The sequence below is a fragment of the Polyodon spathula genome, chromosome 26, assembly GCF_017654505.1.
Source record: "Polyodon spathula isolate WHYD16114869_AA chromosome 26, ASM1765450v1, whole genome shotgun sequence".
NCBI lineage: Eukaryota > Metazoa > Chordata > Actinopteri > Acipenseriformes > Polyodontidae > Polyodon > Polyodon spathula.
Window position 1 is genome coordinate 15,509,839 of NC_054559.1, and position 23,662 is coordinate 15,533,500.

At 42.9% G+C, this 23,662-nt stretch overlaps 4 protein-coding genes across 5 annotated transcripts; 2 read left to right on the forward strand and 2 right to left on the reverse strand.

Moving 5' to 3' along the window:
• Positions 1-2,431: 2,431 nt before the first annotated feature.
• LOC121300665 (tubulin epsilon and delta complex protein 2-like) lies at positions 2,432-7,167 on the reverse strand. 2 transcript variants are annotated; one of them, XM_041229323.1, is made up of 10 exons: positions 6,882-7,167; positions 6,480-6,578; positions 6,186-6,241; positions 5,256-5,787; positions 5,085-5,138; positions 4,919-4,997; positions 4,503-4,623; positions 3,947-4,048; positions 3,606-3,787; positions 2,432-3,364 (listed from the first exon to the last, which is right to left on the reverse strand). In XM_041229323.1, the coding sequence occupies exons 2-10, from the start codon at positions 6,566-6,568 to the stop codon at positions 3,218-3,220; spliced, it is 1,362 nt and encodes a 453-aa protein (XP_041085257.1). In that variant the 5' UTR covers positions 6,569-6,578; positions 6,882-7,167; the 3' UTR covers positions 2,432-3,217. The 2 variants fall into 2 exon arrangements, with proteins under 2 accessions (XP_041085257.1, XP_041085256.1); XM_041229322.1 differs by having other exon boundaries at positions 6,811-7,167.
• A 1,177-nt stretch (positions 7,168-8,344) lies between these two features.
• shmt1 (serine hydroxymethyltransferase 1 (soluble)) lies at positions 8,345-14,004 on the reverse strand. Its single transcript, XM_041229866.1, has 12 exons — positions 13,897-14,004; positions 12,867-12,987; positions 12,404-12,549; positions 12,074-12,189; positions 11,580-11,740; positions 11,295-11,376; positions 10,516-10,728; positions 9,754-9,870; positions 9,419-9,541; positions 9,189-9,305; positions 8,948-9,058; positions 8,345-8,754 (listed from the first exon to the last, which is right to left on the reverse strand). The coding sequence occupies exons 2-12, from the start codon at positions 12,966-12,968 to the stop codon at positions 8,582-8,584; spliced, it is 1,461 nt and encodes a 486-aa protein (XP_041085800.1). The 5' UTR covers positions 12,969-12,987; positions 13,897-14,004; the 3' UTR covers positions 8,345-8,581.
• Positions 14,005-15,168: 1,164 nt separating this feature from the next.
• Positions 15,169-17,488, forward strand: LOC121300899 (protein BUD31 homolog). The gene is made up of 4 exons (XM_041229868.1): positions 15,169-15,342; positions 15,963-16,085; positions 16,729-16,895; positions 17,140-17,488. The coding sequence occupies exons 1-4, from the start codon at positions 15,249-15,251 to the stop codon at positions 17,188-17,190; spliced, it is 435 nt and encodes a 144-aa protein (XP_041085802.1). The 5' UTR covers positions 15,169-15,248; the 3' UTR covers positions 17,191-17,488.
• Positions 17,489-17,696: 208 nt separating this feature from the next.
• LOC121300898 (FAD-linked sulfhydryl oxidase ALR-like) lies at positions 17,697-19,592 on the forward strand. Its single transcript, XM_041229867.1, has 3 exons — positions 17,697-18,052; positions 18,774-18,961; positions 19,179-19,592. The coding sequence occupies exons 1-3, from the start codon at positions 17,846-17,848 to the stop codon at positions 19,339-19,341; spliced, it is 558 nt and encodes a 185-aa protein (XP_041085801.1). The 5' UTR covers positions 17,697-17,845; the 3' UTR covers positions 19,342-19,592.
• Positions 19,593-23,662: the final 4,070 nt, after the last annotated feature.

Consider the following 23,662-nt stretch of genomic DNA (forward strand, 5'->3'; position numbering starts at 1 on the left):
AATTCATAAATGAATGTACTGGGCTTCCCACTTCCAGGGTCATGGCAATGACAAACCCATTAGTTTAGCTGAATGTTATGTTAGGAGTCGCTGGCCACTTGGGAAGTCATATCTTTACATGATTGGCTGCTTAGCTGTAGAATAAGCCTGTTTCTCTTGTTTTTTTTTTTTTTTTTTTTAACTTGGAATTCTTTTTTAATTTTCTCCCCAAGTTCAATTATTGTTCATTTTCAACCCAGCTCACGGCTGCAAACCACGCGCTGACTCAGGGAGAGACGAAGATGGACACCACGCATCCTCTGAAAGTGTGCCATTGTGCCGTCAGCCGTCCGCTTCTTTTCACTGCAGGCCCACCATGCAGCCACCTCAGAGCTACAGCGTCGGAGGATCACGCAGCTCTGTGCAACTTACAGGCAGGCCCACAGGCACCTGGCCAGTCTACAGGGGTCGCTGGTGTGCGGTGAGCCGAGGACACTCCGGGCAGCACCTTCTGGGAGCTCCCGACCACGGCAGGCAGTGGAGTAGTCTGGACCCAAACCGGTGACCTCAAGGTTATAAATCGCTCACCTGTTTCTCTTGTGATTGGTCTGCAATGATGAAATGCTCTATAACTACTGAGCGCAACCCTGTAATCATCATCTCTTCCACATTTTCTGTAAAGTGCTACCACAATTACAGCTTTGGGAGAGAAACTGAATTAAATTAATGGTCATGGTGACTCAACACCCCCCCCCCCCCTCGGAAAGTGTCAATTGCATCTTTATTGATGGGCTGAATTTCAGGAGGCAATCAGCTATTCCCTGCAGATGGGAGTTAGACTCGCTACATACAGCTGCTGCAGAGTGATCGCTCAATTAACCTCACACAGCGGCACTGCAGGCCCAGAGTTCAACGGCAGTCTGTGATATACATTGTCCACCTATTGGAATGATGATGAAACACAAAAGGTATTAATCTTTCTAATCCATTACACGTGTTTTTCCATGCATATATTTCAACCGAAAATACTTTGTCCACTAAAACTGACTAGCTCATGCTGTACAACTTTTTTTTAATTTTATTTAATGTTAGAGCAATAAGGTCTGTACTGAAACTTAGTAATAATCGGGTTCTAAAAATTAGGGATGCTACTGAGGCAAGACTCTAAACTTACCTCCACAGCTCAACTCAGAAAACAAGGATCTCAAAAATCCCCAATGAACCCGTGCTACTTAAAATTAAAATGTTCTCAGTAAACTCGCTATGAAATCTATCTCACCTTTCTGAATGCATCTGTTGGTACAGTAATTTTGCCTTCTCAATGACCAGCACGCCTCTTACCTAGGAGCGCCTATCTGGTTGCATTGCACGCATGGTTCAGATATTGCATACTTCTGGTTGAAAGTGGAGGTTCGGTAGAGCGGTCAGTCTGTAAGTTTGGTGTTCGTAACTATGGGGTTCTACTGTACATTCCTAGCTCTGCTGGATATAAAAGGGACTTTATGTTCAAAGCTAAAAATTGCCATGGCTACCTGATTTCCTGTCTGCGTGAGAGCTGGATTTGTCTACATTACACAAGTGTGATTTTAAGAGGCACGGTCTCCTTTGCAAAATGTTTAGGCAACAATCCCTAGCTCAGTGAAACGGCTGACTGCTCAGCATTCTTCATTGCCCTTTTCTATTAGTTTATCAAACATGTTTTTTGGCAGGTCGTTATATTTTATATTGCACATTAGAGGGCATTATCACACAGACAAAATTACTTGCACCCATCACATTCACACAGCAAGGAAGGCACGAGGGATTCATGAAGGTTAGATTTATTTGTATTTTTTTTTCAGGAATAGCTAGCATTATTAGGAATGAACCAAAACCAGAACAGCCATCACAAAAAATAAAATAAAAAAATCATGCATATATTGACACACACACAGCCACACCCTTAATACACATGCACTGTGTATACATGTAGAAGCACACAGACACACACTTCACAGTGCAGGCAGTGCACCTCTCCTCATGGTTGTTGCAGACCTGGGTTTGTGCTGACGAGCACTCTGCAGAGAGCAGTGGAGAAGCACAAGCTGGCTACCTTTTTGCAGGGGTTGCAGAGTGACCAGTTACTCCTGACAAGCTACAAATGAGTTCATACATTTTTTAAATGATGCCAGCTGAGTGCTTTGTAAATTACAGGGACAAGGGAAAATAACGCTGGTCGGCAAGTTCATGATTCAGAAACATGAGTGTTTAGACCTGATTTTAGGGGCCCTGTCTTTAACAGCAGTGTGCTTCCTAATGTTTATTGTTAGAATAATGTAGCTCCTTTCTGTCTTACAGGAGGCTGTGTGGTTCAGCAGTTAATGAAACAGGCTTGTAACAAGTTGGTCCCTGATTCCCAGCTCAGCCACTGACTCATTGTGCGACCCTGAGCAAGTCAGTTAACTCTGTGCTCCGTCTTTTGGGTGAGACGTTGTAAGTGACTCTGCAAGATGATGCATGGTTCACACACCCTAGTCTCATATCTTTTAAAGCGCTTTCTGATGGTGCTCCGCTACTCATTGATCTTGTTGCCCTTTTAGAAATTGCTCATTTATTCACACTGAAAATGGCTCAAGAATGATGGGTTTTAATCCTTGCAGGAGGCTTTACCAGACAGGGTATTACTTAGAGCCACTCTCTCTACTGCAGAGAGCAGACACAGGTCTGTCCCTGTAGAGTGCAGTTCACAGTGATCAATCTGACCACTACACCACACTGAACCGACCCAAAGCACCCACACCGCCTAGGAGCTACACATAATGCAATAGTAGGTTCAGGTCTCCTCCCTTGTGACAGTCAAGCAACTGTGAATACAGTGCATGAGCTGAGGTAGCTCTTCAGGTTATTTAGTGGGGTTTGAGCGCCCTCTGCAGATAAAACTCAACATTCAAATTGTACTGCAGTGGCAGGCAATGAACTTTTCAACTAAAATTCAACAGAATATGTTAACGTACAGTTTGGAAAGGCACAGGTCACTGGTATTCATTGGAGCACAGCCTGTTGCATCAGAGCCGGAACTTATAAGAAAAAAAAAAAAAACTACAAATGTTATTTTTAAATAAATATTTTATAATATTAAATAATTATTGGAGGGATGTTTTTAGGGTTTAATGCAGAGCAGTGCCCCGATTCCAGTTCTGTCTCGCTGGATGTGCTGCACGCTAAGCAAGGCAACAGTGTTGTTTTTTTTTTTTTTTTTCTAGTCAGGCACATTGTCTAGAACCAAGGCAGGGAACTGCTGCCCGCCCTCACCCAGCAGAGAGTACAGCCCGCGTGTCAGAGCCGGGTCGGGACGTCCCGAGGACAACATGGGGGGAAACCAGGGGGTCAGCTCCTCAGACATCACCTGCAGTGGGCAGGAGCAACAAACACAATATTAAAATGAATACACAAAAGAGCCAGAGATCCAGGGCCAGTCGACAGACTCCACAGTATGGAAGACTTCATTCTGTTATTATACAGCCATTGCTTGTGGTATCCATACTCTGTGGACAAACAGATCTGGTACCTTTTAGGAGCATCGGAATGAAGCTGAAAAGACTAATCAGGTCTCTCATAATTACTGAGTAACGACAAGGCCGGGTTACCTTGTGAATCTCGATCTGCTGCTGCAGGACGTTCACGCTGTGTTTCAGCATCTCCAGCTCTTTCAGTTCCTGTACACCAGAGTAACGCAGGACTGGAGTATCACTTATTGTCTTTCCCCTGAGGCTTCCCGTCCCCGGCGAACAGCAACCGCCCGGAAACACGTCCTCCCATGCCTCCACCGCTACGTAAAATTAAAGAATTTAAAATGTTTAAAAAACAAAAAACAGAGAGTCTTGTGTGTCTCAATTGACCCATAGAAGACAGAAGGTTCAATTGGTTCTTCTTTGTCTGTGATGCAGCTCTTGCAGCGTATGCATTATGAATTAGACCGTGCACTTACCTTCCTTTAACTCTTTGGTCTGGTAAAGCAGTTTTGATACGGTCTCTTGCAAGGCCTCTATTGTCAGCATACTCTCATAATCCCTTTCCCAGCTCGCAGAAGCTACAACAAAAACAGTCAGCACATCAGGCAAGGCAAAATTCAAGCGGTTTTCATGTTCTTCATTTTAGGAATACAGCGCACAGCCTCTGTATAACATGTACCCAACATGCCCGAGTAAGGAGCCTTGGGTTATACACCATTTGTACACTACCCTATCAAAAGCACATTAGTATTTTAAATACAACACCATCATTACCTGGGTATTCCGACTTCAACTGTAAAATAAAAATAAAGAGACATATACACTGAGGTACAGCCACAGGCTAGCCCAGAGTCATATTACAAGTGAATGTCACAGTTTGAGTTCTTCAGCTCTAACCCCTTGGACACATAGCCTCCCATTTCCCCTGTTCGAGCCCTCAGTCCAGTCTCTCTGCTTTAACCACGAGGCAGCCCTCCCTGTTCCCAGCCCCAGCCTGCCTCTCTCTGCCCTTTGTCTTGGTACTACACTTGCCTGTGCGTTGCGCTTGCTGCTCATTCACAAAGCCACGCCTGAGAGCAGAGCACGACCCCTGGAGCTTTAGAATCTCATCACCGACATCTGCAGGACTGCAAGCTGGGAGCTCAGAGTGAAACTGACAGCAGCACGTGAAGGATAAAAAAACATTTCAACCTAAGGAGTTCACTATTGTGGAGCACACTGTCGAAGGAAAGACGGACGACATCAGCAATTGTTTTCAGAGTCATAACCCATGGCCCCATCATACTGAAACAACTGCAATAACTTTCTGGCCAGAAAAGCCTAGACATTACATTGCTGGCTGCAATATCACATTTGTTTCGAGTATTTCAGGGATCTTCAAGTGTATGCCAGAGAAATTACATTTCAAATTTTACTGTGCTCTGGTGCAGAGTTACTGCTAAGGATACACTGCTCTGGAGTCTCTCAATAAAACGCGTTCTCTCCACTCCGGGGTTGGTTTGGGAAAGAGAGACCTTGTCCCACAGCCTGAAACACAAAACAGGGTTTATATACCATTACATCAGAACGTTCCCTGGGATCAAGCACACCACGTCTAGATCTCCAACTTCTTACCTAGAGTGTTTCAGGCACTGCTTTCTCCAGCCCAGGGGAAGCTGTAAAGTGTTTCTACAGAGACAGAGAGAAATAACACTTTATAATGTTATTTAAAAATAAAAAAAACAGTACTTTGCATTCGACACTGACTAACTAATCCCAGATTTGATGCAGCTTGGTATTTTTTACCCATCCTCTCTGAGTGAGAATGCTCTCCTCTCCTCCCCACCGGACGCAGCGTCCCGCTTCTCCTCCGAACGCTCCCGATTCCTGACAGACTCCTGCTGGAAAGACGAGACTGGTGCAGAGCTGGGTCCGTACTGCTGTCTCTTGCCGCTTGCCGCAGAGGGCTGCTTGACCTTGCGGGACACGGGCGCCCCTTTCAGAGAGCTTTCCCCCGCCTCCTGCTGCGTTCTGGCAGACCGAGTGGCGGGATGCTTGGCCCCTTTAGTCTCCGTCCCCAAGAGCCGCTGTGGCCCTGCTTTAGTGGCTGCTGTTTTCCTGCTCTCCTGTGGCACCCCGCTGCAGATCTTTGTCTTCGTGGCTCGCTGGGTGTCACGGTAGCTGGTGCAGTCAGTCGCACCCCAATCCTTCTCGTGGCTCCCCTTCCCGAGCACCGCAGGGTCCTCAATGAGGGCTGTGCTCCGGATCCGCAGGGCTTTTTCCAGGACGCGCTCCAGTAACTCCACCTCCTGCCTCTCCTCCGGGAGGGGGCCAGGCTCTAGGACAGGGGACATGCAGTGCTGTTCATTAGGACGGCAAAACACCCACCTGTTTACTTGGTCTAGGTTTGTTTTTGTTTTTCTTTCATATACTGCAGTTGTAAATTTGTGTACTCCACACACACACACACACATATATAAGATAGACATTCATGTATGTCCACAACTGCATGTGAGAAACATTTAGGCCAGCTGAACAAAGTGGAATCAAAAACACACTTGAATGGGCTTGTGTGTTAATGCTTGACCTTGTAACTGGTTACTGATCCTTGCTCGTTTTTATTTTCCTCCTGAAAACAGCACTACTTTGTTGTCTCTCTTTCCATCAATAAAACAAAAATAAAATAATAATAATAAAAAAAAACTTTTAAAAAACAAAAACTACTAAAGTGCATACCTTCTTTGGCGACGGGTTTTGAATCTTCCTTAGAGATTTCCTGTGTCTCCTTTCTCCTAAGAGGAAAACCAGACGAAATAAAAACACAAATTCTCTAATTTAGAGCCGTCGTGTAATCATACTAGAGAGAGTTGAGGGGATCACAAGCACACGCCTCAACACACAGAAAAATAAACTCTCTCCTCCACCGCCGCCACAGGCTTTGTAATGAAACCCTAGCGGAAAACGTCCCTCGTGTCCCCTAATATAATAATGACAATGCTGGGGTAATAATAATTGCATGGTTGTGCTCACCTCGGCTGGAGCAGCTGCCTGCAGTGATCAATGCTCTCCTGTATCCCCCGCTCTTCCCTCGTACACCACTCGATTGCACGGTTCAGCATGCACAGCGACCTGCAACAGCGAACAGAGCGGCTCCAGTCAAGGGTACGGAGCAACACGCACACGCACCACCTCTGTACTAATTCCGTCTTAAGCATTTCTCATAACGTTTACTTTTGAAAGAATGCTACTGAAAAATAATACATTGCATTGAAATGACTGAACGAAGATCAGCGTTTCCGGTCTTGCAAAACTAGCTAAACGCAACACATTTTATAAAGTGAATTAAGTTAGCGTCACTTACCTCTCTGGTGACAGCATTGTGTAATAATATAGTTTTTTTTTTTTAAAACATTAACAGGAAAGATTTCTTACACTGAAAACCGTCTAAATAATCTTGCGCCGGCTCGTCTTCTGTTTGCAAAGTCCCGCCTCGATTTATGAAGGCAGAACAACTCAGGTCATAAACGCTGCCTGTTCAAACTGAACAACAGCGATAGTTAAACTAAGTTCAGCTTTTAGAAAATGTCAAAAAAAACCCCCATCCGAACAGTATTTCTAACGATACTGTGTATGTATTCTGTAACTATAAACTATATATTTAACATTGGAATGTGTTTTTGTAACGAGGCTGCCAGGACCCTACGCTCAACTACGCCTTAGTTACTGTTGCTATAAACAGTCCAGCAGGTTGTTGGTCTGTGTAGAACGTCATGAGGAAGGGAAATTTTACACAGTGAAAAAGCCTTTTAAAACAATTTCCATGTAAAATCACAATTAGTCTGTGTTTATTTGGTATGGATTGAAATCATCACATTTGTGGCCCCAGGACCTGATGTGAATATTTTGTTAACAGTACGTTTTCTTTATACAACTCTAGTTGCAATGAAAATGAACTAGCTGCAGCAATACATATACTGTATCGCATAAAACAATAGCTATGAACTTTGCCTTGTAATGTTGATTATCTCCAATGCAGGATTCAGAAAACGTCTGTCCACCTGTTACACTTGATAACAGCGTGCTTAATACCGTTTTAGCCTAATGAGAGTATTACCACACGAGTTTACTGTGCGGAAGCTGTCTGTACAGATGCATGCAAAACGTGCAAACCAATACTCCCCCCTGAGACAAACGTATGCACCAAAATGCATGACAACACATGTATAATATATAGTTATACAACTGTCTTTGCATTTTTTTTTGTCTCACACAAATCTTTTTTTTTTTTTTTTAATAATTTGCATGCACTTCAAAGCCTTATTTCTTCAGCCTTTCTTAGCACTTTGTTGCTTTCCACAGTAGGCATCTGAGAGGTTCAGTAAACAATTTCTGAATCATGTTTTATTTATTTGAAGTCCCTGATCACCAAGTGCTTGCAAGCCTGTAGCGTTGCAATAGACCCCACCTACCACTTTGGTAGAACGTTTCAATAAAGACCTGCTGCAACAGAAGAGACGCTTGAATGGCCCTGGTGGTATGCACTCTTAACAGTGAGAAGAGGTTTATAGTGGGGTGTTTTATTGCACAAGAAGGGAAACTAACACTTGTCAGCTGATCTAAGTTTATGCACATCACAGCCCAGAACACCGCAGCTTAGCTACTCACCCGAAACATGCATGTATAACATTACTAATTGTCTTAATGGCATAGATGGAACATTAAACCAGTGAATTAAGAATATACTGTTAGACTCAGGTTTCAGAATATGAACAAAGCTCAAATTCTTTTTTTTTCCCTTTATATCAGAGAATTTCTGCAGTGGCTCGCAACCATTCCTCCACCCCCACACAGTCACAGGTGCACCTCTCAGTGGCAAAAATAACTCTGACTGTCACTAATATTCAATGTTTCTTTACTGGAATCAAAGACAGGTATGAAAATACAAAAATGTTTTTTCATGTTCAAACTTACATCTTAAGGCACTGCAATCTGGATAGTTAAGAGATAGCCATCCAAGAAAAAAAAATGAAATAATACAGACAGTATGAATGAACAGAACAGTAACTTATCATTAATAAGCTGAAATACTAGCAAAGCAAATCCCACATGAAGTCAGACCCATCTGCCCCAGTTTAAAGATCAGGCAGTCCAGGCATTGGGAACTGCCCAGCGAAGGTTTCCACCTCCTCCCGGAGCTGCTTCACTTTCATTTGGTATTTCTCATCATTAGCCAGCTTCTCCCTGAACTCCTTCAGGGTGGCTTTCGGGTTCATATCCTTCTGAATCTCAAGGGTCAGCTCGACACCTGCCAGCAGACGGGTTCAGATTAGAAGCTTGCTTTCAACTCAAGCTTAATTGGAAAGGCTAGTGGCCTTCGAGCAAAGTTAAATAGTCTAATCTCAAGTAAATTACAACTGTATGGATTTACACACAAATAAAAAGACCACCTCAAACACTCGATTGCTATTCTGCCGATTGCATTATTGGCTATGCAGTACCTTTGTGAATAAACTTCACTACTGTTCTGAAATCATCTTCCACCAGTCCTCGGGAGGTGAGAGCTGGAGTTCCCAGTCTTAACCCACTGGGCCGCAAGGCACTTTTATCACCTGGAAAAAAAGGTAAAACAAAACACCTGCATTAAACAGAAAAAAAAGGCAGGTAAATTTCTAGACCAGACTGCAAATCCACAATGAGCAATACATCCGAATGGAGGACGTGGGGTGTGGAGGCACTTACCTGGACAGGTATTCTTATTGCAGGCGATCGAACAGGCTTCCAGAACCTTCTCTGCCCTGCCCCCGTCCGTGCCTCTGGGCCGCAGGTCAACCAGGATCAGATGGTTATCGGAGCCACCTGATCAAATAATAAAATTAATCGATCCTGGAGACGCACACACACTGGTATACACCTACACCGTTCTGCACTGCTTGTATCGTTAAACTGAGATTACGCTGTTCAGTACTTACCAGTGACAACTTTGTAGCCCAGGTCTATCAATGCATCAGCCATAGCTTTGCAGTTCGCCAGCACTTGTACCTGATAGGCTTTGAATTCAGGGGTCATTGCCTGTTTCAGAGCTACAGCAACACCTACAAATCACGAAATGAATACATAGGCAATGTTAAGCTTGCTTGCTTTTTTTTTTTTTTTTTTTTTTTTTAAATGAGAAGCATGCACCAATGCCTAGAGAGCCAAGCTGCCTATTTATAGGATCAACCTTTAAAAAACAATACTACATTATTTATTTTTCCAGGGGGAGTCGAGATTAGTGTCGGGATGGGACAGGGACACTGCCTCACACCTGCAATGGCGTGGTTGTGTGGTCCTCCCTGCAGTCCTGGGAATACGGCCTGGTTGATAGGTCCTTCTAGATTGTAAGAAGTCTCTTTGCCAGTCTTCGGGTCTGCACTGCGAACTCCTGTAAGATGTAACAAATGTTGTTAAGGGCTGGCTTGGCCTGTTAGCAATTAACACCAAGTTAGATTTCTTCTTAGTTTCCCCCTTAAGTGTTTATAGAGTTTAAGGGTATTGCAGAAAGTAACATAAAATGTTTAAAATTAACCCTATGTAAGGGAAAATTACACTGAACTTAATTCCTGGTATTTCATGCAGCTGGCCACAGCAGGTCTGTGCTTGAATCCCTCTTTAAAACATTCAGCTAAAATAAAATAATTTAACATGATTCGTCGTGAGAGGGTTTTTACTTTTACATTAACAGATTGTCAAGGTAGCTGTTGCAAGACAATAAAAGCTCCACAATTTTTGCGATACTACAGGATTGTGAGGCTAAAGGCTTTTTTTATTTCCTGCTCGGACTGTATATGTCCCCTCAAACATCAGCAACTCTGGTAACCCAACACCTTGTTATGTGAGCACACACCCCCAACCCAACTCTGGGTACAAAAAACAGGTTTAATCCCATAGGGCTGGGGCTGGTCTCGCTTGTCTCGTTTGCCCACGCCTATGCGAAGTACACAGCCAGCCACCTTGTTCAACCCATCACTGCACTGAGAGCTCAGACACACAGTAAAGAGAAGGGGATTTCAAATAACAAGCAGACAACCTTTCCTGTAGAAGATCATGCCAGCCCGGCAGCCTCTCAGAGTTTTGTGAGTGGTGGTCGAGACGACGTCGCAGTAGTCAAACGGGGCAGGGATGACCCTGGCCGCCACCAGTCCGCTAATGTGAGCCATGTCTGCCATTAGGTAGGCGCCATTCTCATCAGCAATCTTCCTCATCCGGGCGTAGTCCAGGTGGCGTGAATAGCAGCTGACACCTTCCGGCAAAACAAGAGAACAATGACTGAGCTCACACAACCAGCGCCATGCACCCTGTGGTTAGAAGGCTTTCTCACTAGCTTTAAAAACTGCTACAATTGCTTTGCTACTTTGCATTTCATAAAAGTATGGGCACAAAATGTGAATAAACACTGTACCAAAACTTTGCAAAGATTTTGATTATTGTAACTTTACAGGCAAGTAGCAAACAAATCTGTCAGGACAGCCCGTTCTTAAAAGCTGGCATGCCCATAACATCACCCCCTCCCCACTCTTCAACCTTTACACTGATCCCGTACACAGGGCGATTACAAAATGATCTCCATTCTGCTGCTGAGGGAACACACACTAATTTTCTCCACTGTTGTGAGAGCACTGCTGGTTTTTTACGTTAGGTTTGTCCGGTTAGCAGTCTAAAGGACTACAAGTCAACCCATGCTACTTCAAAACAGTTTGTTTGAATCATTTTTTAAACAAACTGTATACTTGTATTTCTAAATACGTATCATGAACAATTAGACAAAAGGTCTCCTTACTCGAGTAGATATAGATTAATACTACGCACCTGCAATTATTAGTTTAGGATGGAAGAGTCTGGCATTCTCTTCCAGTCGGTCATAGTCTATGTAACCAGTGTCGGGGTTTACCTAGCGCCAAAACAAACACAAAGTTCAGAATAATCAAACTAACCTCATGCTAACACATGTATCACATTGCCTCATGGTGACCCTGAACAGAGGGCATGTTCAGAAAGCATAGGAGCCGTTTACTCTTTATAAAGATCAGCACAGATGTTAGGATTGTGAAATATTACAGTAACTCAGTTTCCCAGCACCAACAGGATGGTTACCTTGTACGGCATAGACTCAAAGAAAATGGACGTGGCGGAGATCTTCTTTTTGTCGGTCATGAAGCCGTGCGTCAGGTGACCCCCGTCCGGGAGATCCAGTCCCATGATCCTCCCATGCGGCTCCACTAGAGCCGTGTACACGGCAAAGTTAGCGGGAGATCCTGCACAGACACAAGTCAAAGGTTACTCGGCTTCCACGTTCTTATTTGAAAGAGACACATCATTCACAGAGTACCTCTTTGCAAGGTCTCAACAAATTCAAGGCAGTGCGCCATTAGCTTCGATCAGAAGCTTCTTTCCCTGAATTCACTACTCTAATGCAGGCTATAGAAAAAAGACTTGACCTGAGAAAACAGGAGCTGCCACTTCGTACAAGCGAAGGAATTCCTGTGCTTCACTGCCTTTGCATGGCTTGATGCAGCTCCCACAGCACTGGTCTCTTCCTTACAGACAGGCATCAGGCGAGAGTCGTGTTATCAGTCGGCATACTTTACCAGAGTAAGGCTGGACATTACATCCCCACTTCTCTGGGTCCAGGCCGTACGCTTCCAACGCTCTCTTCTGACACAACCTCTCCAGTTCGTCCACAAACTCAGTGCCACCATAATACCTGAGAATTCAGCAAAACAGCCACAAACGTATCAAGCTGACTGTCTTATTGGTTCAAGTTTTTTTTTTTTTTTTTTTTTTTTTTTTTTTTTTTTTTTTTTTTTTTACACTCCAGCCTTCTAAACCATTTCGTTTTGCAAGTCTGGGGCTCCTCTGTTGAACGTGATTTGCCCATAGTGCTGTGGGCTCCTGGGCCCATGCACAGGATCACTCACCTTTGCCCGGGGTACCCCTCCGAGTACTTATTATTCATGCAGGAACCCAGGGCTTCCAGGACCGCTCGGCTGGCGAAGTTCTCGGAGGCAATGAGCTCCAAACCGTACGTCTGCCGTCTTTTCTCCTTCTTGATGATTTCGTAAACCTAAAAAGAAAACAAAAAGGCGTGCTAACATACATAACGCAAGAGGAGCATCCGTCATCAGTACAAGCGAAGGAGCCTCTGCAGCTCATCCACAAACTCAACTTCACTTGTCAGCTTCTGCTGATCAAGCTTGGAATGGCCATTCATAGGAATGTTGCCAGGTCTGTGTGAACAGCTTGTCTCCTCACACAGGGAATTCTAAAATCATTGACCTGTACCTGCCGACACGGTGACCGTGCAAAGGCTTCATGTCCACATTTCACAGCTTTAAAACCTTTTATAATAAAAGGAGTGAACACACACACTTGTGCCCTCACCTGCGTGTCATTGCTGCTGAGCGGTTCCAGCACCATGTTGTTGTGAGACTGCCAGGAGTCTTTGCTTCTCTGCTGTTCGTTTATGAGTGCTGTGTGAGCCATGACGGACTGTGGTTCAGCTCTGAAAAAGGAATGCAATTCACAAGGCCAGATACGGAGCAGGGAGGAGAAAGAGAGGATGATTTATCACATTGTAGGAATTAATCATTGTCTTAACTCATGGCTTTGGCTATCACAGTCATGAGTTCCCCTTATGCAATTGTCCCTGAACCTTGGGTTCATTTTGACCATGTTCTGTGCTTTTCTGCAACACCCTTAAAAGTGAAGAAACATTTAAGGGAGTTAAAATAATTACATGAGGTATAAACACAAAATATGGACTATAGCTTCTGGAAGCAAAACCAGTTTATTTTCTAGTACTGGTATTAAAGAGGCCGCACTTACGGAAACAACTTTCGTATAAGAGTATATAAGCAGCCAAAAGTTTGTTTACTTGCACTACCGTTAAAAATAAAACCAAAAAGCTGTGTGTGAATAACTGTGCACGGCGCCCATTTCAGCCGGACACTGGAAGTCTTTGGAAGTCGATCCCCAGTACAGTGTGCAGTCATCAAGCAACTCGTGACATGTTGTGCATCCAGTTAACAAAATGTATTTTTAAACAGAACGGATATAATAATAAATATACAAACATTAAAATAAGTGCACAGTTACGCCAGTCTGTAAAACATGCCGATTTTTTTTTGTTCTGATTTAAGGTTAAAGCCTGCATCACTTGCACCGTGTTTGACAACGTGTAGCAAGAAACGGTGAAAGCCTTGGTTGTTTAAACCAATAACCAAAATAAACAGCCCAAAGCGAATTCCCATACAATAACACTAAATCAGCACAAACTTTAGAATGAGGTTGCAATGCAAAAAGCACTTTCACCGCACCCACTGTACTACCATTGCAACTTCCAATGCTAACACTCCTAAAGGACAAAGCGAAAAACTTTCACTAAGATTAAACAGAAAAGCACATCCCTCACCGTCTTCCTTGTGAAAGCAGTATCTGCTGCCTTGCACGAGTTTGCACAAACTCGCTTGCGCTGTTTTTTTTTTTTTTTTTTTGGTTCACCTCCTATAAACGCCGGCGAGTCTCCCCCTCTTGCAGCCAATCAACATCTCGACGACCAAAGTCTGCGAAGGTGGCAGCCAATCACATGCGTAGAGATTTCCACCCAGCTATAGGATACGTTGTGCCAGGACCACCTCACCATTTTAGCGAGGGTGCGGGGTGAGGGCTTGCAGGTGATGGGTGAGGTCTGGAAGCAGCTGGACTGTCTCAGCCAGGTGTGCCCTATTCGGAAATATTTTAATTCTGCCCCTAGTTCAAGCACATTCATCGTGAAGTGAATTCATATTTTGAATTAACTATAACTAAACTATATTTCTCATTCTGAGAAGGGTTGCATGCGAGTCTGGCTAATGCCAAAGTATCTCATTGTACCTGTTAACCCTATAGTGGAATGACCCTCCAGGATCCCTATCTAAACCCTTGATTGTGTAATTGGAACTATATCTGATGGTGTTTGATTGGGTAATTAGGAATAAAATCATTGATTGGAATAGGCTGAAAGGACCACGTGGGTAGCACTGGTCTAGTTAAATTAATAATAATAATAATAATAATAAAATAATAATAATAATAATAATAATAATAATAATTTGTATTATTATTATTAGGCCACACATGATGACCAACTACAAAGTTACAAAATAACTGCATATCCTGCTAAAAAAAACGCATTTAAAAGCATCTCTTTTACCCGAATCACAATCATCAAGTAACACGATATAAACTTAAAGAAAAAGGCGGCTTTTATAAAGTTGGCGACACTGCAGTTCACGTTTGTTTTTTTTTTTGTTTTTGTTTTTGTTTTCTGGTTATAAAATCTAAAAACAAAACAATGCAAACTCAGGGTCATGTCGCTGTGAGTTTATTACGGAATTATATTAGCATATTATTCAAATTACGGAAGTATATTACGCAAATACGGAATATGTTCTAAAATGTTCCCATTGTGATTGAACTACATTGTACACCCTATAGAATGAACACGTTTAAGTCGAGTGAAACAATGTTACGTTAACATACTGAACGCTTTGTGGGTGTCCATATACCTTTAACATGGAAAAAAAAATAACAAAAAATGTGGCATTTCAAAATCTTGCAGCGGGCTTCAATGACAAAAAGTTTAATGTTTGTGAGTGACGCAATCTTCCACAGAGTGGGGCGTGAAAGCACCTCCCACGCCAGTGACGTTTTAAACCAGGGACAGGAGTGTGTGCGAGTGAAGAAACAAACAAGAGGGGGTCGGTTCTCTTCTTTGAAACAAGAATGCCGAAAGTAAAAAGGAGCCGAAAGCCTCCTCCGGACGGGTGGGAGCTGATTGAACCCACGCTGGACGAGCTGGACCAGAAAATGAGGGAAGGTGAGGAGGGTTTAAAGTGTTAATTACGCCCCGGCTGAGTGGAACCCAGCTTCACCACACGGCTAAACTATACCGCCGGTTAGTCGCTGGATTAATAATACACCGAGCTGCCACTGACCGAGCGGTTTCTTTAATCGACACGTCAACACAAATGAAAATAATAAAAACCTAGCGTCGCATATCCGGTCTCCCATTGCCTCCCTAATCACGACAGCGCTGGGGCTGGAGAGGGTTAAGAAATTCAGACCAGGGGATGGAAATAAGCCTCCCATTGCGCGGAAGATTCTCCCGTTCCCGTTTTTACTGTGAATTTAACAATGACAGACCTGAGCTTGTTACGCGTAAACTGGGGCTAATCAAGCTTGTAGTAAAGCCTGGAGTGGGTGAAAGTGCTATGCAATAGGAGTCAGACTCCCGTCACTGGACGTCGCAGATCTGTAGAAAGAATGGAGTGTCACACCTTGCGCGGAAGACCTTGAGTACAGAAAACGGCATATTTTGTGACATAAGAAATCACTAGACGGTGTACGGTACAGGTGATCGGTACCCCGATGTATTTCCAGATGCTTTCAGGTTTTCGATTAGCTGTTTTATAATTCTGCTGTGCGCTCTTGTTCCAGCTGAAACCGACCCGCACGAAGGGAAGAGGAAGGTGGAGTCGCTGTGGCCCATTTTCCGACTTCACCATCAACGGAGCCGCTACATCTTTGATCTTTTCTACAAGAGAAAGGCCATCAGCAGAGGTAGGAGACCTCATGCAGTACTGTTAATAAACCCTGCATCAAATGACTCTAACTGAACAACGTCGCCTATCTATAATTATAAATAATACAAAGCCAGTTACTTTGTATGTGATCTAAAATTAACTGCATTTCACAGAGCAAGATTAGCACTGATCTTGGACTGTCTAATGTAGGTTCAGCTCTGTAGTCCACAGAGAATTGTGAGGGTCTGGAATCAACTCCCCAGTAATGTTGTTGAAGCTGACACCCTGGGATCCTTCAAGAAGCTGCTTGATGAGATTTTGGGATCAATAAGCTACTAACAACCAAACGAGCAAGATGGGCCGAATGGCCTCCTCTCGTTTGTAAACTTTCTTATGTTCTTATGTTCTTATTAGTGCTAATAGAAGTGAAACCAACCGTAAATATTTGAATGAATTAAAAAAAAGTGGCCATTTTCCCATTGAGGTAGGTATTGATAGAAGTGTAGGATCTGTTGCTGGTTTGTAGTGGATTTGAGGCAGGTGAATCCTTTTATTTGCATCTGTAAGTCTGGTATTTTTTGGGGGCTGGTAAAAACATGTTAATTGACATTGAAGCAGGTGCCATTGCTGGTTTTCTGCTTGGAGGACAGTTGATGAAGGCCTTTGCCTTTTGTTTCTAGAGCTCTATGAGTACTGCATTAAAGAGGGCTATGCTGATAAGAACCTGATTGCTAAGTGGAAGAAGCAGGGCTATGAAAACCTGTGCTGCCTGCGCTGCATCCAGACCAGAGACACCAACTTTGGAACCAACTGCATTTGCAGAGTCCCCAAGAGCAAGCTTGAAGCGGTAAGATTATTCACCCAGAAAACCACAGAGAGATGGGCTTCAGGAAACATCTCACTTAACATATTGTAGAAAATTGGAATTCCAAAAGCAAACATCACTTTGCATGACATGTCTAGAGTGATTAAAAACATTCACACAGATATTTAAAGCTGTGTGTGTGCTAACGTTTGGATGCGTGTAAATACTGCATGCTTACTACAGGACTGACTGTATGAACATCCTAACCACGTATGTTCTTTTACAGGGAAGGATCATCGAATGCGCTCACTGTGGGTGCAGAGGATGCTCTGGCTGAAGGGAGGCTGGCTGCTGCATTGGGACACGAGGGCTCATATTAACACCTAAACCTGTGTGCATTTGAAACTCCTGGACCATACTTTGGTTACAATTGTCCATCACAAAACCACCTTTAGTTTACACTGTGATTTGTCAAGCGACATTATTATACTGTGTACTGATTTGTAAAGATACTAGGGTTTGTAAAACGAATCTGTTTGTTGCAGTGTGCTCTTGATGTACTTCTCTCATCTCTTTTTTTACTTAATTGCTTCTTTAAGTCATAAAAATAAATAATTTGTAATGTTGTTTTAAAAGGCTGTGTGTTTGCAAATGTAATACTGGAAGTCTGGAACAAAAGGGTTTGGATGAATGCAGTCCTGTAGGGTGGTGTCTGGATAATGAATGGCTAGCAGAACACTCCTAACTCTTCAGGGATTTCCACATACAATGGACCAATGGTCCTCGCCTCACCATGCTTATTTTCCTCTGGTCTCACATGAGCTTGTTATCTGTACGCATTGGGGATAATTAAGCTAGTAGTAAAACCTGGAATGGGTGAATGTGCTGTGCAATAGGAGTCTTAGTACAAAGACACTATGTTGTAGAATACGGTTTATTTTAAGTGTACCGCCTCCAATATTTCCCTTCAGTCTTGGCGGCTTGTTTTCAAGATGGCTGCGCCCGGTGATAGAGATCCTTCCCCGGTAGCTTCGGAATCGCCCTTTGCAGGTTTCCCGTTAGCGATCCCGGGCGCCGCTACCCGGGAACCGGCAGATAAACAGGCTGAAAAAACCGGCGAGCAGAAAAAGAAGCCGTGTCGGGCGTGCATGGATTTCAAATCCTGGATCAAACAGCAGAGGAAACAGTCATCCACACAGGTACGTTGCGTATATTGCAAAACTAGTCGCATCACGCACGGCCAGCTATACGTTGCGTAGTAGTGTTGTTCAGTTGAGATTATTTACCACCACTGTCAATTACCGCGTGTGCAGTAAATATAATACAAGGGGGTGTTGTGTGTAGATTAACAGTTCACTATACTGTATTCCAAACCCAGTTCGAGCGTTGAACTGGAGAGACACCTCTCACAGGCTGATGGGTTCCTGACTCGCTTGCAGTCCACAGTGTGCGTATATTCACTTAGCCTCGTCATGCAACCTTCCTGAGAACAACAGAACTCTGCAGACACCACACACATGACCAATTATTGTATTGCTGTATAATTTGAAAATGTTAAGATTCTAACAAGGCTGTAGTACAGTGTTCCAAGTTTTACTAGAGTTTGATTAGCCACACTGCTCAGGCTGTCATTAAAATCGTAGTAAAACCAGGAATGGATCGAATTGCTGTGCAGTGGGGATCCTGTTTCCATCGCTGCATGCTAGCATGCACAAGGTTCGGGAAGTGTTGGCAATTGCAGATTGGACAGAAAAAATAAGGGGTAAAGTACCGTAAAATAAAACAGTTATTTAAAAAAATATGTGCTTCAATTTTTCAAATTTAAAAGAATACGCCGTAGTAAATCCATCAGCCATGCACGATCAGATAGTCTAGTAGTGTAAGACCTGTTGCAGAACCTGCTGACTACACTCCCTGCAGGAGAGGCCCGTGGAATGCCCGTTAGACCGGGAAGAGCTGGGCAGGAGCACCTGGTCTTTCCTGCACACGATGGCAGCGTATTACCCCGACACGCCCACTGGCGCGCAGCAGCAGGACATGAAGCAGTTTGTCAACTTGTTTTCAAAGTTCTTTCCTTGCGACGAGTGTGCTGAAGACTTGCGAGCGAGGTCAGTATGTCTATAGCACTGTCCTGTGAAGAAAGCACATGTTCCAAACTGATGTGTAAAATGCAAGCCTAGGGACAAAATTGCTGGTGCTACTCCAGATGAAAGATAAAAGATTGTAAAGCGTTGCTTGGAATGTTTTCCAATCGCTTATTCATAATCATAGATGCGTTTGTTTCTGAGATTTTTTATAACAGTTTTTAAAATGACTTTCCTACAGGTTAAAATCAAATCAACCAGATACCACCAGCCGAAACAGTTTCGCCCAGTGGATGTGCCATCTTCACAATGATATCAACGTGCGCATCAGCAAACCAGAGTTCGATTGTGCCAAGGTGGATGAGCGATGGAGGGACGGCTGGAAGGATGGGTCTTGCGATTAACACGGAGGGAATTGACAGACCTTTATTTAAGACACTAAAATGACAAAGGTGTGCAATTTTTGAAATAGAAGCCTTAGACAGTATTTGTCTGATCCAACTTTCCGGGAGTTTTGTGATGTGATTTATTTTCATAGTAATATCTGGAATTGTTGTCACTTGTGAAACGTGAGGCAAGTCTAACAGTCAGCTTTTGAATTGGATCACATATTTTGTTGTAAAATATGACCATTTAAAAAAATAAAACAAAATAAAACGTGTGTTGTAATGACTTTATTAATGGATGTAATGTGCTTTATACATTTTAAGAAAACACAAGTTTCCTGTTTATTGTCTGCGTGCATCGCTGTTCAAAGGTGTGCAATGTGGACCTGTAATGCATGCAGTGGTTACATATGAAGATACATGTCAATTGCGATGAAGAGCAGGCATTAGCAGCGAGTCATGTGGAGTTTCTCTTGGTAAATTAGGATTGAGTATCAGGGTCCAGGTAAATGAAAAGTCTCATTGTTTACAGCAGGGCTTCTCAAACTCGGTCCTGGGTACCCCCTGTGGCTACTGGTTTTCATTCCAACCGAGATCTCAATTACTCAACTAGACCCTTAATTGAACGGATAATTAGCTAAATTAGACCTTTTTACTTTTACGGTTGCACATTTCAAGTTAGCTGTTACATTTTATAAGTAACGTGAACTGCAACTGTTCAAACAATTAAAAAGGTCTAATTTAGCAAATTGGCTTTGGCTTTTGGCTGCAGTTAAAATAATAATGACCAGCAGAGGGCGCAGTGGGTTTACTGTTACCACCTTGTGTAGTTTGGGTTACCAGCAGAATGGCTGGCTCATGCCAGGCAGCTGGTAAAAAGATTGCTAATACGGGCTTGGCCAGTACTATCAGAAGGCTACCTGAGAGCTGGTAAAAAATTGGAAAGGAGCATCAAAAGAAACTTGTATTTGGATAAAATTCACTACATGTGATCGAAAAATGACAAACTTTGTTTTAGAGCAGGTGCAGTGACTTTTTATTGTTCTGATTAACAATTGACATCATGAAGATGCTGCTGAATGATCTGCCCATCTTGGACCGGTGTTGTGACTGCTGGTCTCCCGGTTGGTGGCCTGTCACTGACAGAGTGTGTCTGGTTATACCATCTCGCCAGGTTTGAAATCACTGGCTGTGAGCGCCAAAGACAGCGTGGCACAGCACGCTGTCCTAGTCCAGCCTCCAGCATGCCGACTGCAGGAAGGCGCTGCTCTCTTTTCTGTGATTTTCTTTATTGCTTTTATTCAAGCTTGCAATTCAACAGCTGAAATCACTCCATATCCAGTGTCCAATCAACTGTCTCACTGATTAGGTGATTAAGTGAATGTGTGTGTCATGGGGAAGGATGAATGAATGACCGAGTGATTAAAAAGAAGGGAGATCGAGAGGAAGCGAGAGCGAGAAAAAAAAAAAAAAAAAAAAAAAGCTCTGATTTGACTGGTTGGTTCGTTAAGAATCTTCTGTTCTCCAGAATCCACCGCAAAGACAAGAACCATTACATCCAGCGAAAATAAAGCGTGTGCATGTGTCTGCAGGTGCGTTCACGTTTCGTGCGCCACGGCGGCGGCGGTAGGTGGTATATTTTCAGACGGGTAGAAGTTGACTAACAATGGGCTGTCCTCTTGCAAAAAAAGCATTCGGGTGATCACTTCCCGTGTGGGTAGGTTTAATCTATGATTATGAATAAGCGATTGGAAAACATTCCAAACAACGCTTTACAATCATTTATCTTATTTTGTATTTTGAAGCTGGTTTCCTTGGGAGAGCTGCTGTTAAGCGCGTCCCCGCTGCTGCGTTAACGCGCACTGTTTAAAGGTCCCTTGTCCTGCGCGCTCACCTCGTTAGGTTTGTGCGCCGCGCTTTAGGGCAGGGGGTGGGTGTGTATGTGAATCCAGCTCACTATCTCTAGTAAAGCAGAGCCCGAAGCTCGTACTGGCAGAACAAGGCTGGGTGCAGCTACAATAAAGATGGAAGGAGTTGGGTCTTTCGGAGCCGGTAGAGCTGGGGGCGCCTTCGACCCCGTCGCCTTTATCAAACAGCCTCAGACCGTTCTCAGAATACTGTCCTGGGTAAGGGTGCATTTTTAAAAAATGTATTAAATATTATTTTGTAACAAACCTTTAGGAGTAAGGGAACCGTTTTTACATAGAAAAAAATGCAATAACAAGCATTATCAAGCTACAATATACATCAGAAAATAAAATACATACTTGTGAAAAAAAAAAACAGCTTAATGTATATTTTAACTGTCGTTTGAGGAAATGGCTGTTTTGATTAACATAGCCTGTTTGCATTAAGACTGGTATCAAGATGGTTCAATCAATTATCAGCACGATCTAACCACACCAGCCTAACTCTGTAGACTGTAATGAGCTCTGATTGCAGTTATTGGTCGCTGGTAATGTCAGGGTTTATGTATTAAATACATTCAGAACAAACCCGTGCTCTGTTTTAATTCTAGGCTGTGTATAATATTCTGCGATCAGGCATTGTAGTCGATTGGCTTTTAAAATGAAGGCGACAGCAAACACCCAGATCCTTATGAATTGGTTGCACCCGGCTTTTTCCTTTTTTGCAGGAGAAATAATAGACCGCCTCCACAGTATAGCTTATCTGTTGTCTCCAGGTTCGAGCAGGAGGGTTTCAGTCTATATTATTTAAATATTGTCTCATATAATCAATTATTCCTGTATTGCTATTTTTAATAGCTTGGGCACTATTTAAATTAATTAGTCTTTTGCGGTGAAAGTGATGCTTTGTAAAATAAAAATCATAATAATTAAAGGTAAATTCCAGTGTTTCTTTCAGTTAAGACATTTTACAGCCTTCCTGTTTGTTTGGTTTTGATTTGCATGCGAGATCTTGTTTCGAATCATTCATTTTTCTAGAACAGTTCTAGAATGTCGGATTCCGTTCCCCGAACACCCCTTCCTTTTTTGACAGCACAGCCCGCTTTACCCAACGCACCCACCGCTCGCTTGTTGTTTAAAATGCATGTGCCGTTTCTTTTGAACGAATTCAAAGGGAAATCCCTCACAAGCTGCTTTTATATATATATATATATATATTATATATATATATATATATATATATATATATATATATATATATTGGTGTGCTTTATTTAAAGAAGAGAAATACCGTTACCGGCAATGGCCGCCGTCAACACAACAGGCTTTACCACGATCAGTGCCCCTCTCATGTTACATTCAACAGAGCATCTTCATGTAGAGATGGCCTTGCTGTGTGTTAGGAAGTATACCTATAGTGATCTTCTTATTTTATATATATAATAAAATTAGAGACAGATGTTTCAGGGTTGCAGTCATAGGATATTCTGATTCCTATATAGAACCATTCCCCTTTTGGTGAGATAGTATGCTGTAGTTTAATGTAAAACTACTTTTTTAGAAAAAAAATTGTAAAATATTGGACCATATATGTTTAAACACTGTACTTAAGAGATTTTTAGATTTTGAGATCATACATGCATGCATACATACATGCATACAAATTGGGATAATTAGAATAAGAATAATAAGGCAAGTCCAGGCAAGTTAAGCGTTTTGAAGGGGGGATTGCAAAGAAGTTTCCCTTTTAAAAGCCTTTAAGAGCTACATATTGTTTACCTCTGGGAAATTCCAGCTTCAGTTCCGGATTGACACTAACTCATTTAAGCCGCAAGTTCCAGTTTCACACGAGAGGCAAACAGAAATGTAACTGACAGGCGATGGTGTTGAACGAGCAGCTGCTCAGATGCAAATCACACTAATCCCAGAATGCCCCCTTTAAAAAAAAAAAAAAAAAAAAAAAAGTACCCAAATTATCACCACACCGTTCTGCCATAATATAGACCAGCTCTCCCAATGCAACACCTACACTTCCAACACAAGAGCCAGACATAACTAAGCATCGCAATTCAAGACCTCTTCCACAATCTCAATGCAATCGATTCTAAATGTATCCTTTTAAAACAGATCAACGAAAGGATGAGTTCATTAATAAGCTGGAGTAACGGCTTTGAAAACATTGCAGTCTAGTAGCTGTGTTCTAAAATATCTAGTATTACAGTAGCTGTGTTCACTCCGTGCAGGGGGAGCACTGTGCTGCCTGACCAGCCGGACACACGTTGGGTTTGCATTCTCTGTATTTCACTGTACTTGCTGTCCTGGCATTTCCACAGAATAGAGTAGGCTAGATAGGAGGCACAATGTGGGTGGATCGAACTTGGCAATGAATGTAGTGCTAGTTGAAGCAATCTAGTGAATAGCATGCATGTATT